The sequence below is a fragment of the Neovison vison genome, chromosome 5, assembly GCF_020171115.1.
Source record: "Neovison vison isolate M4711 chromosome 5, ASM_NN_V1, whole genome shotgun sequence".
In the NCBI taxonomy this organism is placed as follows: Eukaryota; Metazoa; Chordata; class Mammalia; order Carnivora; family Mustelidae; genus Neogale; species Neogale vison.
Genome location: NC_058095.1, coordinates 20,870,973 through 20,888,713, shown reverse-complemented (window position 1 = coordinate 20,888,713; position 17,741 = coordinate 20,870,973). Strand labels below are relative to the sequence as shown.

At 42.7% G+C, this 17,741-nt stretch overlaps 1 protein-coding gene across 1 annotated transcript; it reads right to left on the bottom strand.

Annotated features, from left to right (window-relative positions):
- Window positions 1-12,673: 12,673 nt before the first annotated feature.
- Window positions 12,674-15,996, bottom strand: LOC122907601 (keratin, type I cuticular Ha1). Its single transcript, XM_044250414.1, has 7 exons — window positions 15,646-15,996; window positions 15,462-15,544; window positions 14,956-15,112; window positions 14,043-14,204; window positions 13,822-13,947; window positions 13,452-13,672; window positions 12,674-12,806 (listed from the first exon to the last, which is right to left on the bottom strand). The coding sequence occupies exons 1-7, from the start codon at window positions 15,991-15,993 to the stop codon at window positions 12,674-12,676; spliced, it is 1,230 nt and encodes a 409-aa protein (XP_044106349.1). The 5' UTR covers window positions 15,994-15,996.
- Between the last annotated feature and the right edge of the window lie 1,745 nt (window positions 15,997-17,741).

Genomic DNA, 17,741 nt, shown 5'->3' with positions numbered 1-17,741 from the left:
TTCCAAAGTCCTCTCTGCCCAAAGGCCTCTCTCACCCAGCTTGAACCAAAACCAAATTATACTTATTTCCTTTTCTTCACAGGCAAAGGCTATCCTTTTGCATGATTGGTTGCTATGTCCAGATTAGAAATTAGATTGCCTTTTCCTAGCATCTAAAAAAATCAAAATGCACAATGGCATGACCTAAGGTGATTTAGAATGCCAGAGAAAGCCTACTTGCCTTACCCTGAACTTTTAGCACGATGAAACTCATCTCAGAAGTAGAATCTATTTCCTAAGAATCAAAGAACTCTAGAGATAGAAAGACCTGAATTTATGGAGAAGAAAACTGAGGACCAGATGGTGAGGCAGGAAAGAAATGAATAGCAATATGTCACTTCCTCCTCAGGTAGTCTACTAGGACCTTTCACATATAAAATTCCATCTTCACACCAAACTCTGGATGTTTCAATGCCATTATTGTCACCATGTATCAGATATCAAGAATCTGAGAAGAAAGTAAAGTCTAAAAGGACACAAGTAAGTAGACTCAAGTCTGCTGGGCCCATTGCACCTCATTGTGAAGTAGAGAGCTAGGACACTGGTGTAGGCCAGGATGTGGCACAACATGAGAACTGGAAGAAAACAGAGGTAGCTCATGAATTCCAATGCCAGCTCTGAGCACGAACAGGAAGACACACCTAGGCTTCCTGCATGTTGCTTTGCTCCTCAGTAAACTGGAGATTAAAAAGTGACAAATCCCACAAGCTTGTGATGAGGCGTGCCTCCTGGAAGTAATGAGATGGGCTTTTACAGAGAGAAATGCTGTACATTCCTTGACAGCCCTGCTCTTCCTAGAGATCCTGACAGCAAACTCAGGCCTCAAAGCACTCAAACAATGACTCTGACCACAGACATAAGGATGCAAAAAAAAAAAAAAAAGCCCTAGCTATACCCATAACAAATAAGAATTTTCAGGAAAAGAATCAACCAAAATTTTCAGGACATAAACTTGGGGATGGGTCAAGTATCTGAGAATGATAATCCCGGTGGGCTAAGAGTTCAGACCAGGACAGCCAAGAGCCAATTAAATAGATCACAAAAGAGCACTGGAAATGCAAATGAGATGGGCCTGGGGCCCTATCAGAAGATGGGGGTGGAGCCAAAAAGTATCAAATAATATTATGTAGAATATATACTCCAGAGCTAGGTAAGGGACTTAAAGAAAGAAACTGATGTAAAAGACAACAGGATGGTATACAAATTCTACTGTTGGGCATGAAACAACAACAAAAATGACCATGCTTTTCTATTTTTAAGAAGTTTATCTAATGTTAAGTCATCAATAATCAAAATTATAATCCTAATAAAAATATCTGGCTTGCAAAGTTTTTCCATAAACACAGTCTTCCACAATCCTCTTAGCAAATGTATAATACAGGCAGAGAAGATATTGTTACCTCCACTTTGGGGAAACTGAGGCTCAGAGAAGTTACATGTCTTGTCCAAGGACACAGAACTGATGAGAAGGTAAGTGAGAACTAGAACCCTACTTCTGGCAAGTGGGTCACAACTGGTGATTAAAGTAGAGTAGTGCCAGTAGAGATTTTTAAACTCCCACTGCACCCCAGTGTTCATAGCAGCAATGTCCACAATAGCCAAACTACGGAAACAACCAAGATGTCCTTCAACAGTGGACAAAGAAGAATTGGTTTGTATATACAACAGAATACTACTCAGCTATCAGAAAGGATGAATACTTACCATTTACATCAACATGGATGGAACTGGAGGGTATTATGATGAGTCAAATAAATGAACTGGAGAAAGACCATTATCATATGATTTCACTCATATGTGGAATATAAGAAACAGTGCAGAGAATTATAAGGGAAGAGAGAGAAAACTGAATGGGAAGAGAGCAGAGAGGGAGACAAACCATGACAAACTCTTTTTTTTAATTTCTTTTTTTTTATTTTTTTAACTAATTTCTTTTCAGCGTAACAGAATTCATTTTTTATGCACCGCACTCAGTGCTCCATGCAATACGTGCCCTCCATAACACCCACCACTTGGCTTCCCCAACCTCCCACCGCCGCCCCTTCAAAACCCTCAGATTGTTTTTCAGAGTCCATAGTCTCTCATGGTTCACCTCCCCTTCCAATTTCCCTCATCTCCCTTCTCTCCATCTCCCTATGTCCTCCATGTTATTTGTTATTTGTTATGCTCCACAAATAAGTGAAACCATAATTGACTCTCTCTGCTTCACTTATTTCACTCAGCATAATCTCTTCCAGTCCCGTTCATGTTGCTACAAAAGTTGGGTATTCGTCCTTTCTGATGGAGACATAATACTCCATAGTGTATATGGACCACATCTTCCTTATCTATTCGTCTGTTGAAGGGCATCTTGGTTCTTTCCACACTTTGGCGACCGTGGCCATTGCTGCTATAAACATTGGGGTTCAGATGGTCCTTCTTTTCACTATATCTGTATCTTTGGGGCAAATACCCAGGAGTGCAATTGCAGGGTCATAGGGAAGCTCTATTTTTAATTTCTTGAGGAATCTCCACACTGTTTTCCAAAGTAGCTGCACCAACTTGCATTCCCACCAACAGTGTAAGAGGGTTCCCCTTTCTCCACATCCTCTCCAACACACATTGTTTCCTGTCTTGCTAATTTTGGCCATTCTAACTGGTGTAAGGTGGTATCTCAATGTGGTTTTAATTTGAATCTCCCTGATGGCTAGTGATGATGAACATCTTTTCATGTGTCTGATAGCCATTTGTATGTCTTCATTGGAGAAGTGTCTGTTTATATCTTCTGCCCATTTTTTATATGGTTATTTGTTTTGTGTGTGTTGAGTTTGAGAACTCTTAACTCCAGGAAACAAACAGGTTGCTGGAGGGGAGGTGGGTGCAGGGATAGGGCTAACTGTATGATGAGCATTAAGGAGGTCACATGATGTGAAGAGCACTGGGAGTTATATGCAACTGATAAATTATTGACCCCTACATCTGAAACTAATGATGTACTTATATGTTGGCTCATTGAATTTAAATTTAAAAAATAAAATAAAGGGCGCCTGGGTGGCTCAGTGGGTTAAGCCGCTGCCTTCGGCTCAGGTCATGATCTCAGGGTCCTGGGATCGAGTCCCGCATCGGGCTCTCTGCTCAGCAGGGAGTCTGCTTCCTCCTCTCTCTCTCTGCCTGCCTCTCTGCCTACTTGTGATCTCTCTCTGTCAAATAAATAAATAAAATCTTTAAAAAAAAAAAAGAAAGAAAGAAAAAAGAAAAAAAATAAAATAAAATAAATAAGAAAACCCACAGCAGCCAGCCTACATCCCAGACCAATTAAATCAGATTCTCTAAGGGCAAACTCAGGCTTTAGCTTCTTTTTTTTAAGTTCCCAGGTGATTCCAGAGTACCACCAAGATGGAGAAAATCTGTCATCATTATGATGATGATGACAGAGTACCAGGAAACAATTTAAAAGCCACATGGAAGTATTTAAGGGAATGTAGAATACATTTACTTGCAAAATTACAGTTCAGCTACAGGGATTCCGTTTTCTGTTTTGAAAAAAAAAATGACATATTTGGGCTCTCTACTCTGTTCCACTGGTCTATGTGTCTGTTTTTATGCCAGTACCATGCTGTCTTGGTGATCACAACTTTGTAGTAAAGCTTGAAATCGGGTAACGTGATGCCTCCAGTTTTATTTTTGTTTTTCAACATTTTCTTAGTGATTCGGGGTCTCTTCTGATTCCATACAAATGTTTGGATTATTTCCTCCAGCTCTTTGAAAAATACCGGCGGAATTTTGATCGGAATGGCATTAAAAGTATAGATTTCTCTAGGCAGTATAGACATTTTTAACAATGTTTATTCTTCTGATCCAAGAGCATGACAGAGTAGAGAGCCCAGATATGGACCCTCAACTCTATGATCAAACAATCTTCGACAAAACAGGAAAAAATATACAGTGGAAAAAAGACAGTCTCTTCAATAAATGGTGCTGGGGAAACTGGCCAGCTATATGTAGAAGAATGAAACTCAACCATTCTCTTACACCGTACACAAAGATAAACTCAAAATGGATAAAAGACCTCAATGTGAGACAGGAATCCATCAGATTCCTAAAGGAGACCATAGGCAGTAACCTCTTCGATATCAGCCACAGCAACTTCTTTCAAGATATGTCTCCAAAGGAAAAGGAAACAAAAATGAAGATGAACTTTTGGGACTTCATCAAGATCAAAAGCTTCTGCACAGCAAAGGAAACAGTCAAGAAAACAAAGACAAGCAACCCACGGAATGGGAGAAGATATTTGCAAATGACAGTACAGACAAAAGGTTGATATCCAGGATTCATAAAGAACTCCACAAACTCAACACACACAAAACAGACAATCATATAAAAAATGGGCAGAAGATATGGACAGACACTTCTCCAATGAAGACATACAAATGGCTATCAGACACATGAAAAGATGTTCATCATCACTAGCCATCAGGGAGATTCAAATTAAAACCACATTGAGATACCACCTTACACCAGTTAGAATGGCCAAAATTAGCAAGACAGGAAACAATGTGTGTTGGAGAGGATGTGGAGAAAGGGGAACCCTCTTACACTGTTGGTGGGAATGCAAGTTGGTGCAGCTACTTTGGAAAACAGTGTGGAGATTCCTCAAGAAATTAAAAATAGAGCTTCCCTATGACCCTGCAATTGCACTCCTGGGTATTTACCCCAAGGATACAGATGTAGTGAAAAGAAGGACCATCTGAACCCCAATGTTTATGGCAGCAATGGCCACGGTCGCCAAAGTGTGGAAAGAACCAAGATGCCCTTCAACAGACGAATAGATAAGGAAGATGTGGTCCATATACACTATGGAGTATTATGTCTCCATCAAAAAGGATGAATACCCAACTTTTGTAGCAACATGGACGGGACTGGAAGAGATTATGCTGAGTGAAATAAGTGAAGCAGAGAGAGTCAATTATGGTTTCACTTATTTGTGGAGCATAACAAATAGCATGGAGGACAAGGGGAGATGGAGAGGAGAAGGGAGTTGAGGAAAATTGGAAGGGGAGGTGAACCTCGAGAGACTATGGACTCTGACAAACAATCTGAGGGTTTTGAAGGGGCAGGGGGTGGGAGGATGGGGGAACCAGGTGGTGGGTATTAGAGAGCACGGATTGCATGGAGCACGGATTGCATGGTGTGGTGCGAAAATAATGAATACTGTTACGCTGAAAATAAATAAATAGATAAATAAATATTTTTTTAAGAAATAAATAAATAAATGACAGAATTTATAGATCCAAAATCTTTGCTTCTGGCCAGAATCTCCTTTGTTCTAGTGATGGTCTCTATTCAAAACATGTTTGGAATTTTGTGTTTTGGAAATGTCTGTATCTTTTTGTTTTTTTTTTTTTCAGCATAGCAATTCAGCAACGTGCCAGGATACAAAGTCAATGTACAGAAATCAGTGGCTTTCTTATACACTAACAATGAAAATACAGAAAGGGAAATTAGAGAATCGATTCCATTTACTATAGCACCAAGAACCATAAGATACCTGGGAATAAACCTAACCAAAGAGGTAAAGGATCTGTACTCAAGGAACTACAGAACACTCATGAAAGAAATTGAAGAAGACACAAATAGATGGAAGACCATTCCATGTTCTTAGATTGGAAGAATAAACATTGTTAAAATGTCTATACTGCCTAGAGCAATCTATAATTTTAATGCTATTCTGATCAAAATTCCACCAGTATTCTTCAAAGAGCTGGAGCAAATAATCCAACAATTTGTATGGAATCAGAAGAGACCCCGAATCGCTAAGGAAATGTTGAAAAACAAAAATAAAACTGGGGGTATCATGCTACCCGAATTCAAGCTTTACTACAAAGCTGTGATCACCAAGACAGCATGGTACTGGCATAAAAACAGACACATAGACCAGTGGAACAGAGTAGAGAGCCCAGATATGGACTCTCAACTCTATGGTCAAATAAACTTCGACAAAACAGGAAAAAATATACAGTGGAAAAAAGACAGTCTCTTCAATAAATGGTGCTGGGAAAACTGGCCAGCTATATGTAGAAGAATGAAACTCAACCATTCTCTTACACCGTACACAAAGATAAACTCAAAATGGATAAAAGACCTCAATGTGAGACAGGAATCCACTAGAATCCTAGAGGAGAACATAGGCAGTAATCCCTTCGATATCAGCCACAGCAACTTCTTTCAAGATATGTCTCCAAAGGAAAAGGAAACAAAAATGAAGATGAACTTTTGGGACTTCATCAAGATCAAAAGCTTCTGCACAGCAAAGGAAACAGTCAAGAAAACAAAGACAAGCAACCCACGGAATGGGGGAAGATATTTGCAAATGACAGTACAGACAAAAGGTTGATATCCAGGATCTATAATGAACTCCTCAAACTCAACACACACAAAACAGACAATCATATAAAAAAAATGGGCAGAAGATATGGACAGACACTTCTCCAATGAAGACATACAAATGGCTATCAGACACATGAAAAAATGTTCATCATCACTAGCCCTCAGAGAGATTCAAATTAAAACCACATTGAGATACCACCTTACACCACTTAGAATGGCCAAAATTAACAAAACAGGAAACAACATGTGTTGGAGAGGATGTGGAGAAAGGGGAACCCTCTTACACTGTTGGTGGGAATGCAGGTTGGTGCAGCTACTTTGGAAAACAGTGTGGAGATTCCTCAAGATATTAACAATAGAACTTCCCTATGACCCTGCCACTGCACTCCTGGGTATTTACCCCAAAGATACAGATGTAGTGAAAAGAAGGGCCATCTGTACCCCAATGTTTATAGCAGCAATGGCCACAGTCGCCAAAGTGTGGAAAGAACCAAGATGCCCTTCAACGGATGAATGGATAAGGAAGATGTGGTCCATATACACTATGGAGTATTATGCCTCCATCAGAAAGGACGAATACCCAACTTTTGTAGCAACATGGAAGGGACTGGAAGAGATTATGCTGAGTGAAATAAGTCAAGCAAAGAGAGTCAATTATCATATGGTTTCACTTATTTGTGGAACATAACAAATAGCATGGAGGACATGGGGAATTAGAGAGAAGGGGGTTGGGGTAAATTGGAAGGGGAGGTGAATCATGAGAGACTATGGACTCTGAAAAACAATCTGAGGGTTTTGAAGGGGTGGGGGATGGAAGGTCGGGGTACCAGGTGGTGGGTATTATAGATGGCACGGATTGCATGGAGCACTGGGTTTGGTGAAAAAATAATGAATACTGTTATGCTGAAAAAAAAAAAAGATACAGACATTTCCAAAACACAAAACTCCAAACATGTTTTGAATAGAGGCTATCACTAGAACAAAGGAGATTCTGGCCAGGAGCAAAGATTTTGGATCTGTAAATTCTGTCATTTATTTATTTTTTTAAAGTATTTATTTATCTATCTATCTAATTTCTTAGTAAAAAAATCCCCTTCCAATTTCCCCCAACTCCCTTCTCCTCTCTATCTCCCCATGTCCTCCATGCTATTTGTTATGCTCCACAAATAAGTGAAACCATATGATAATTGACTCTCTCTGCTTGACTTATTTCACTCAGCATAATCTCTTCCAGTCCCTTCCATGTTGCTACAAAAGTTGGGTATTCGTCCTTTCTGATGCAACCAGTTTGTTGATACCAAATCTTTGTCTTTTACAGTTGGATTTGATTTTGGGGGGAAAACCATTTAACAAGAAACTTTATGAATAAGATGGACAATCAAGTTAGATAATTTTTAAAAATACCTCCATGTGCTTTTGGCTCATAATTGATTTGAAAGCCAATTCTTAGATACTTGACAAAATTAAGCTGAAATCTGTGTGTAAGGAAAAAGTATGAAGAATGTCATTGACCTGGATATATTCATTCTGTCCTGATTTTTTAATCACTCTCCATACTTTGTGGTAGTGTCAGTGCATCTATTAATTGAACCTGATTCAAATCTCATAACTGCTAATAACAAACTGTGATTTTGAACAAGTTTCCAAGATTCAGTTTCCTTATTTGTTAAATGGGTTTAATTTGAAGAATTTTATAAAGATTCAGATAAGTTCCTAGTGTTTTGCTTAATCCATAGCTGATATCCAATAGATGTGAGCTGTATTAGTTTCCTATTGCTACTTTCACAAATCACCACAAATGTAGTGGCTTAAACCAACACAAATTATTATGCTGAAGTTCTATAGGTCAGAAGCCTAACACGGGTCTAAAATCCAAGTTTTACTCTCATTGGGAGTAAGATTAAGAAGGAAGTTTACAATAACATCCAAAAGAATAAAATACTTAGGAATAAAAGCAACCAAGGTGGAAAAGACTTGTACACTGAAAACTGCAAAATTTTACCAAAAGAAATTAAAGAAGATACAAATAAATGGGAAAACCTCCTGTGTTTGTGGAAGATTTAGTATGCTTAAGATGGCGGTATTGCCCAAAGAAATCCCTATCAAAGAGATTCAATGTGATCCCTATCAAAATCCCAATGATGTCTTTCTAAGAAATAGAAAACCTCATCCTAAAATTTACATGAGATTTCAAGGTACCCCAAGTAGTGAACACACTCTTTATTTTTTTTTATTTTATTTTACTTTTTCAGTGTTCCAAGATTCATTGTTTGTGCACCACACCAGTGCTCCATGCAATATGTGCCCTCCTTAATACCCACCACCAGGCTCACCTTTAAGAAGAACGAAATTAGAAAATTCACACTTCCTTATTTCAAGACTTACTACAAAGCTATAATATTCAAAACAGTGTGACACTGGAGTAAGGACAGACATATAGACCAATGAAATAGAATAGGGAATCCAAAAATCATTCCTTCACATATATGATCAAATGATTTTCAAAAAGGATGCCATTCAGTGAAGGAAAGACAGTCTTTTCAATGAAGGGTGCTGAAAAAAACTGCATACTTACATGCAAAGAATTAAGTTAGACCCTTACCTCACAACATATACAAAACACGAACCCAAAATGGATCATGGACCTAAATGTAAGAGCTAAAACTGTTAAACTTTTGGAAGAAATCATAGAGAAAAACTTCATGACATTGGGTGTGGCAATGATTTCCTGGCCATGGCACCAAAAGCATAGATAACAAAAGAGAAAAATAAGTAAAATAAACTCCAGAAGATGTAAAAACTTCTGTGTACCAAAGGACACTATTAAAAGAGTGAAAAGGCAGCCCACAGAATGGAAGAAAATATTTGCAAATTGTATTTCTAATAAGGGATTAATATCCAGAGTATATAGAGAACTCCTACAACTCAACAACAGCAAAACTGATAGACTCCATTAAAAACATGGTCAGAAGACTTGAATAGATATTTCTCCAAAGGTAAACAAAAGGTCAACAAGCACATGAAAAGGTGCTTCAACATCACTAATCATCAGGGAAATGCACACTAAAACCACAAGGAGGTACCACTTCACACCAACTAGGATGGCTATTAGCAAAAAACAAACAAACAAACAATCCAGAATTTTAAAAGTTCTGGCGTTGTAGGGATAGGGTGGCTGGGCAATGGACACTGGGGAGGGTATATACTATGGGGAGTGCTGCGAATTGTGTAAGCCTGACGATTCACAGACCTGTACCCCTGGGGCAAATAATACATTATATGTTAATTTAAAAAAAAAAAAGAAAAAGAAAAGTGCTGGCATGGATACGAAGAAATTGGAACCCTTGTGCATGTCTGGTAGGTATGTTAAATGGCATGGCCTCAAACAATTAAACACAGTTACCAAAGGATCCAGTAACTCCACTTCTAGGTGCAGACACAAAAGAATTGAAAGCAGGGACTTGAACAGATATGTGTATAGCAGTGTTCGCAGCAACATTAGTCCCAGTAGCCAAAATACCCATCCATGGACAAATGAACAAACAAAATGTGATATACACAATGTATATTGTGTTTTGGAAATGTCTGTATATACAATGTTTATACAATGTACAATTATCTAATCTTTAAAGGGAATGAAATTTTGATACCTGCTACATGAATAAGCCTTGAAACTATTATACCCAGTGAAATAAGCCAGACACACACACACACACACACACAACAAATGCTGTATGATTCCACTTATACGAGGTACCTAGAGTATTCAAATTCATACGGACAGAAAGTGGAATGGCAGTTAGCAGAGGCTTGAGGCAGGGAGGGCATGGAGTTTAATGAGGACAGAGTTTTAGTTCAGATTGGTGAGAAAGTTCTGGAGATGTATGGTGCTGGTGGATGGACAACAATGTGAATGTACTTGATGCCCTTGAACTAAACACTAAAAAAAAAAAAAAAAAGGCAAAATGGTAAATGTTATGTTATATATACATATGTATTTTTCCACACACACAAAAAAAGAGAAAAACCAAGGTGTTGGCAGGGCTATGTTCCTTTCTGGAGGCTCTAACAGAGACTCCATTTCCTTCACTTCTCCAGCCTCTAGAAGCTACCTACTTTCTCGGTGTGTGGCCCCCTTCCTCCATCTTTAGGTCCTGCAACGAGAGCACCAGTCCTCATGTCACATTGCTCTGACCTGTGTCCTCAGTCTTATCTCCCTGTCCCTCTGGCTATCCTCTGCCTCCCCTTCCATTTTGAAGGATCCCTGTGATTATATTGGCCCCATTGGATAATCCAGTTTAATCTCCCCCATTTTAAAGTCAGCTGGATGGCTGCTTCAATCCCATTCTCACCTTTAATTTACCTTTGTGTACAACCTAACACAGTCCTGGGCTCCAGAAAACTATATGCTCATCTTTGCAGAGAAGGGGGACAGTCATTCTGCTTACCACAGGAGCCATTAACATTACTTTTGCATTACTGCAAGATAATAGATGTAAGCAGAATGTGGAATAAAGGAACAAGCAAAATTATGGCCTCTGAACTGAGCTTGACCTTGGGTTGGAAGAAATCACAGAAACAGTAGCAAACCACATCAGAGAAGGGATTCCAGGTCAGAGGCTGCTCACGAGCCAAGCAGGTGTGCATATTTGAATCCACCCTGGAAATTTGAGCTTTAAAAATAAGTGTCAGTGGTAACAATCATGGTGGAAACAATAAATAGTTGCTTTATCAAATATATAAGTAATTTCAATCCATTTGGTTATTTTAGTACACAAGATTGGGTTTCACCAAAGTGGGGTCTGATATCTGCCTCAGAAAGCCTGGTTTGATGGGACAGTTCATGGGAAAAGGAAGAAACCAGAGCGCTTTGTGATCGTTTCGTGTCAAAATGGTCCTCTGGGGTTCTAGAAAGTCAATGCTTAACATTTCCTTGGCTCTTCTTTGAAGTTAAAGATTCAAGTTCAGGGCACCTGGGTGGCTCAGTGGGTTAAGCCGCTGCCTTCGGCTCAGGTCATGATCTCACGTCCCGGGATCGAGTCCCGCATGGGGCTCTCTGCTCACCAGGGAGCCTGCTTCTTCCTCTCTCTGCCTGCCTCTCTGCCTACTCCTGATCTGTCTCTGTCAAAGAAATAAATAAAATCTTTAAAAAAAAAAAAAAGGATTCAAGTTCAAGCCTTTCTTGATGAATGCTACTGTCATTTTCAGTACTTGGTGATTTGTTGGCAGCACAAGCCTGTGTTCAGTGTCGGGGACAATGCCTTAGGATAGCATAACGTAGGGACTAGTTTTATTCCTTTACAAGCTGTAAAAAAATCTTGCAGCCAGGACTATGTCTTTCTTGACACGTGTCTCCCTTCCCCACTATCCAGGATGTGCATAGAGTAGGGAACAAATAGTAGTTAGGATGGACTGAAAAAGGTAGGAGTTATCAGATGAAGGTATCAGATCAGTTGGGAACAGACGTGAACCCCTGGAGCCCAGGTTGATAATGATTCACTGACACAGGAGGGAGGAGGAAGACCTGGGCACAGCAGGCAAGCCAGAGCACCCCTTTGCTGGGTGTTCCTGAGGCTGCCTGGAAAGCCGGGACCACCAGGAACCAGGAAATATAGCACTGGACCTGAGGCTGCCTGCTGAGAAAAGATGAACTTTCCAGAGCCTCTTTCTCGTGCCCAGCTCATTCCTTTCGAATTTAGAGGCAGTCAGCTCTAGAAGATGTCCAGGTCAACAGGGGAGAGTGGGAAACATGCAGGAATGGTCAAGAAGAGATGAAGTCTACAGCACTAGGGCTGCTCTGCCCTCCCCTCTGACAGCCTGCCTCACCCCTGCACCCAGGGCACCAGGCCAGCCATCTGCCCGCCAGGCAAAGAACGGCTCCTGTACCCAAGAGTCAGGCCATTATGTAACCTGACTTTCAAGTGGCTTTTTATAGAGTGCTCAAGAGATGGGCGCGGCAAAACGAATGAATACCAATGAGAAAGGCATCTGCTTTGCCAGGGAAATCAAGTTTATTAGCAGGTTACAAGGGAACGCCCTGGCACTTCCGAGAGTTCCCTGGGCAAGTGAAAAAGGAACAGACCACAGTGAAGAAAAGGGTGGGCAAGGAACAGCCTGTGGGGGGTGGGGGAGGGTGAGTTTCGTGGCTGCCTTATTGGGGCGGCTGGAGCCATGTTCTCTGCCCCTTTTTTGTCCAGAAAGCCAGTGTCGGGTCGAAGCTCTGGAACCTTGTGCCCTGCCTCCTTGCTTCTCTGGCAGCCCCTGGGCTCTAGCGCACGAAGGAGTTGCAGGGCCCACAGCGCGGGCGGGGGACACAGGGCGTGCAGGGGGCACAGGAATTAGAGACACAGGACCCGGAGGATCCACATGCATTCGTTGTGGCACAAGGGTTGCAGGGCAGCCTGGAGAAAAAGAAAGACATGGAAAAGGTGAATCGAGGGAGGCTTGTAGTATATAGAAGAGCAGAATGCCTGTGGGATTTGACCCGTAACAGAGAGAGCCACAGATTCACCTGCTGTAAAGCTCCCTATCCGATTGCTAATGTCTTCCTACCACATAGTGCCCAAAGTACTAGACAGAAACTCTAGAACTCTGGCTTTGACTCCCAACATTGTTCATTTGTAGCTAGTGAGACTAGGAAAGTCGCTTAGCCTCTCCAAGCCCCAGTTTCTTCACCTACAGAATGGAAACAGTACTGATCCAACCGGCTTGGCAGTAACTACAAGGTCAGATAAGGTAGCGTATGGAGATGCACCCTCAACACAATACAGTCTTGTAAAATGCAATAAACATCATTGATCTTATATCTGTATGACCACAGTTGAATGCAAAGAAATAGCTGCACAATTGCAGTTTGTCCATCAAACAACTCTCTCTTTTCTGTATTTCTAATGATGGCTATATTGTGTTTTCTGAGTTCTGTTTGATCATGTCTGGTGTGGAGTCATAATTTCCTTTTGAAAGTATGCAATCTTTGTCTGGAGTCCAACGGAGAAGCACACTTATGTGAGCATGGTTTCATCAGATATCTCCAGCTGGCTACTCACTTGCAGTCCTCGCTCTCCAGGAGGCCCCGGTACGTGTTGATCTCGCACTCCAGCCGGGCCCGCACGTCCAGCAGCACCTGGTACTCCTGGTTCTGCCGCTCCAGGTCACTCCTGATCTCAGCCAGCTGGGACTCCACATTGGTGATCATGCATTGCAGCTGGGACAGCTGGGAGCTGTAGCGGGCCTCGGTCTCCGTCAGCGTGTTCTCCAGAGAGTCCCTCTGTGTGGAGAAAATAAGGAAGGTCACAGAGTCCCTCCTCAGCGAGCTTCCCCTTGGGGCTCCAGAGAAGCCCCAGGCTTCACAAGGATTCCGCTGACTCTGGTTCCCCAACCTTACATTGGTCACAAGGAGGACTGAACAGTACCCACCAGGTTGTGCTGGGCCTGCAGCTCGATCTCCAGGGCGTTGACTGTGCGTCTCAGCTCAATGATCTCCGCCTGGCAGGACTGCAGCTGCTCTGAGCTGGACACCACCTGCTTGTTCAGCTCCTCGGTCTGAAACAGCACAGGGGAGAAGACAGGGTCAGACCCTGCCTCAAGGGCCCTGAGGGGCCACGGGGTCCTTAGCAGCCATGTGCTGAGATGCCCACCTGGGTGGTGAACCATTCTTCCACGTCCCTGCGGTTGGTCTCCACCAGAGCCTCATACTGACACCTGGTCTCATTGAGGACGCGGTTCAGGTCCACAGCAGGGGCTGCGTCCACCTCCACGTTGAGGCGGTCTCCGATCTGGCAGCGCAGGGTGTTGACTTCCTGTGGATGCAGAAAAGGCAAGAGTGACTCTCCTCAGTGAAGAATAAACTTGAGCCCCATTAGTCTATTTCCTTGGAAAAGAGACTTTGAGTGGAGCAGTCTGTGACAACTCAAGGCAAAATGCTCTGCGCTTCATGTGGCAGAGCTCCCTCCTCACACAACTGTGCCATGGCACTTGGGCTCAAATCCAAGGATTTGCTCAGATGCCACCAAAAAATGGACTAATTCCAATGTTCCCAATTTGCAGACTGACTGCAGAAGACCTCATAATACAAAGAATTCACTGTACAATTTCAGATTGTATAGCAAACAATTCTTGCCATCAAATAAGATCATGGCATGGCCCCTCCAGGAGAAAGGAGGAGCCCCAGAACATTTTTCAATAAGACTTTGAAAGAGTGGAGATTTAGATCTACCAGGCTTGATTCTGTGACCTTTGGGGAGAGAGATGAGTTGGTACAGCATGAATACAGCAACGCTGAGGCTCATTCAACAGCTCAGTGATCAATCAGAAGCTGATGGAGAGACTCTAGGAAACTCACATGACGCACCAGTTTTGAGTGAAAGATACACCTTATCTGAGAACATGGATAGGTTTCAACTCTTGTTTTTTCATTCATCCTGAAGTTTTGGTGTTTTTAAAGGAAAATCATCAAGTCATCCCCAACCTCATATTCCAGTTTCTGCCATCCCAAATCACTCAGTACCTGAGGCTGAGCTAGGGTACTTCATTTTTCATTTCTGGTCTCACCTCCTCATGGTTCCTCTTGAGGCACAGGAGCTCCTCCTTCAGGGACTCCACCTGGGCCTCCAGGTCGGATTTGCATAGGGTCAGCTCGTCCAGGATCCTACGCAGACCATTGATATCTGACTCCACCAGCTGCCTCAAGCCAAGCTCTGTCTCATACCTGCACAAGGACAAGGTCAAATCAGTGACCAGCAGACCTCCAAGACATACAGAAATTACCTTTGATAGCCCCCATGCACTTAGCCTTTCCATTTTCTGCAATGAGTCGACCCAAGAGACAGAGGGTTCTGGAGTCTCAGTCCAGACCAAGAATTGATCCAAAAATAAATAGATCGATTTGAGTCCTCATCTATTTTTGTGATTCCTTTACTTGGTTCTCCTCAATCCCTATCGGATTCTTCACGACCAATGGATGGAAGTGTGGTTCAGTAAAGCTATGGAAAATCCCTTTCACTTAACCAGAGATGAAACAAAAAGAATGACATCAGTGTGAAATCTGAACAACTCACTTGGTTCTGAAATCATCCGCAGCCAACTTGGCATTGTCGATCTGCACCACCAGCCTGGCGTTCTCAGACTTGGCACACAGAATCTGAAAGCAAGATTCTACTGTGAGGGTCACTTGAACTTGAGAAGGTCTTATTGTTCAAGGACAGTCAGTTGCTGTTGCACCCTCACAGAAGATCCCCTCACCTTTTGCTGGAGCTCCTCGATGGTCCGGAAGTAGGACTGGTAGCTGGGACACACATAGGGCTCCTGCTGCTGGCACCGTTCCCGGATGCGGCTCTCCAGCTCCGCATTCTCCCGCTCCAGCTGGCGTACCTTCTCCAGGTAGCTGGCCAGACGGTCGTTCAGGAACTGCATGGTCTCCTTCTCGCTGCCATTGAAGGAGCCCTCACAGAACCAGCCACAGTTGCCCACATTGGCGGGGATGTTGCAGGCCCCGGGTAGAGTGCAGGTGTGGCAGCTGGGGGGCACACAGGGCCGGGAGGAGCAGGTGGAGCGGCAGCTCACGTTGGGCAGGCAGCAGTTGTAAGGCATGGTGCTGGAGGGAGCAAGGCACCTGGCTGAACACAGAGTCCAAGTTCTCCAGGGAGCTTGTGGATTTCCTTCCTCTGACGAGGATTTATATTCCCTTCACAGAGGGTGTGGACATGGTATGTAATGTCTTTTTTCTCTCTATGTCTTCTCTAGTTTTCAAATGCCCTTCCCTCAGTCTGTTATTTGCCTTCCTCAGAAGAGTCCCTTGTCCCATAAAATTCTTTACTTGGGCTTCTTGCTAAGTCAGGACTCCTCTTCAGGCAGTATACCCATAAAATCAGAGTTTTGTGGTAGATCTTAAAAGAGGCCACACAGTCTGGCCCAGGTATCTGCCCTTGTTAATTGGGAGTTGGGCCATCCAATGACATTCTTCTGTGTTATGTGATCCTGTAAACCCATACTCAGACTCATTTCCTGGCCCACCTGGCATTTCTAGGGAGGGACTGGGATTGAGTCAAAGGAGAAGTTTCATTGAACTCCCTTTCCATCTGCTTTAAGGGAAGAATCCTTCAATAGTGCATCATTCCAAGCCTTGTAAGCCTTGATGTGGATAAGGACTGAGTTGGGCCATGGCTGAGAAGGATGGACAGCTGTTTGTGGAATACCTCCTATATTTTGTGTACATGGATTATAGAAGCATTTCAAAGGAAGAGGCTCTGATAATTACTTTAAGAACAGGGAAATTTCTGGAGGAAGAGATCATTTGGAAGGATTCCTGAGAGAACCATATAAATGTATTTTAACTGTCCAGGAGAAGTATCTGGGACTGGCTTGGAAAGGAAAAAGGCACTGCTAGTCAAACCTTACCACTGGTCTAGCTTTAGACCAGGATGAGCAGATAATCGGGGAAATCAAGAGATTTCCCAAAGGAGCTTGCCCAAGGACGATGATCTTAAAACTTCATGTGAATTGACCTTATATTCCACCATATGCCCATGTTGGCTTTAATATTTTTAAAGAACAGTTTTACAATTTCCAGTTAAACTTTCTAAGATTTTGCCCAATCTTCTCAGTTAAACACACCCAGAAGATGGGCCACATCCTGTCCTGGAATCCCATCCCCAGCCTTACTGAGTTACACACAATCTGGCTTAAGAACCAAATGTTAAAAGGCACTGAGGAGGGCTCTGTGGTGGTATAATTGAATCCAAGGACTAAGGCACCAGGATAGAAACTGCTGAGACAGAGCAGAAGCAAGTTTGGCAGAGCAAGCTTAAAGTCATACGGGGTTGACTTGGGAGGGGAGGGAAGGCACCAGAAGGTCTGTGGAAAGGGGTGGCCAAAGTTCTGAGTATATAAAGGTTGCATAATTATAGGCCCCACTGGGGTACCCCCTGCATCTTGGGTAGCAGCATCTCAACTTCCACTGTGGCTTTGGCTCCCGGCCAGAATGGCAGTTTTATTGACAACTTATTGGAGTCCTTCTCCCCAACAAGCTTTCATGATGGTGTTCATGCAGCACTCCGCTTGGGTCCCAGATAAAAGGTCCTCCATCTACCCTCTCCAAAGTCATTATCTCACCACTTATTATAATGCCATTCAGACGGAAAGCCCCACCACACTACAAAGAAGCCCAGACTTATAATAAAACCAAAATTTCTTTGTTTTCCTCCCAGGCAATTAAAGGGGCAGAAATAGGTGGGTCCTGAGGCGGGCACCACTGAGGCTTTCCAGAGGAAGAATGCAAGGCCAGGCATAGGGAGCATCTGTCTCACTTGAGCTGGGCTTGGGACAGATGGAAAGGCCTG

Excerpts from the sequence above, each read along its gene's own strand:
- LOC122907601 (XM_044250414.1), bottom strand. The coding sequence starts at position 15,993 with ATGCCTTACAACTGCTGCCTGCCCAACGTGAGCTGCCGCTCCACCTGC. Across the intron at positions 13,948-14,042 it reads AAGAATGGTTCACCACCCAG|ACCGAGGAGCTGAACAAGCA; the intron begins GTGGGCATCTCA and ends GTGCTGTTTCAG. Across the intron at positions 12,807-13,451 it reads CTGGAGAGCGAGGACTGCAA|GCTGCCCTGCAACCCTTGTG; the intron begins GTGAGTAGCCAG and ends CTTTTTCTCCAG.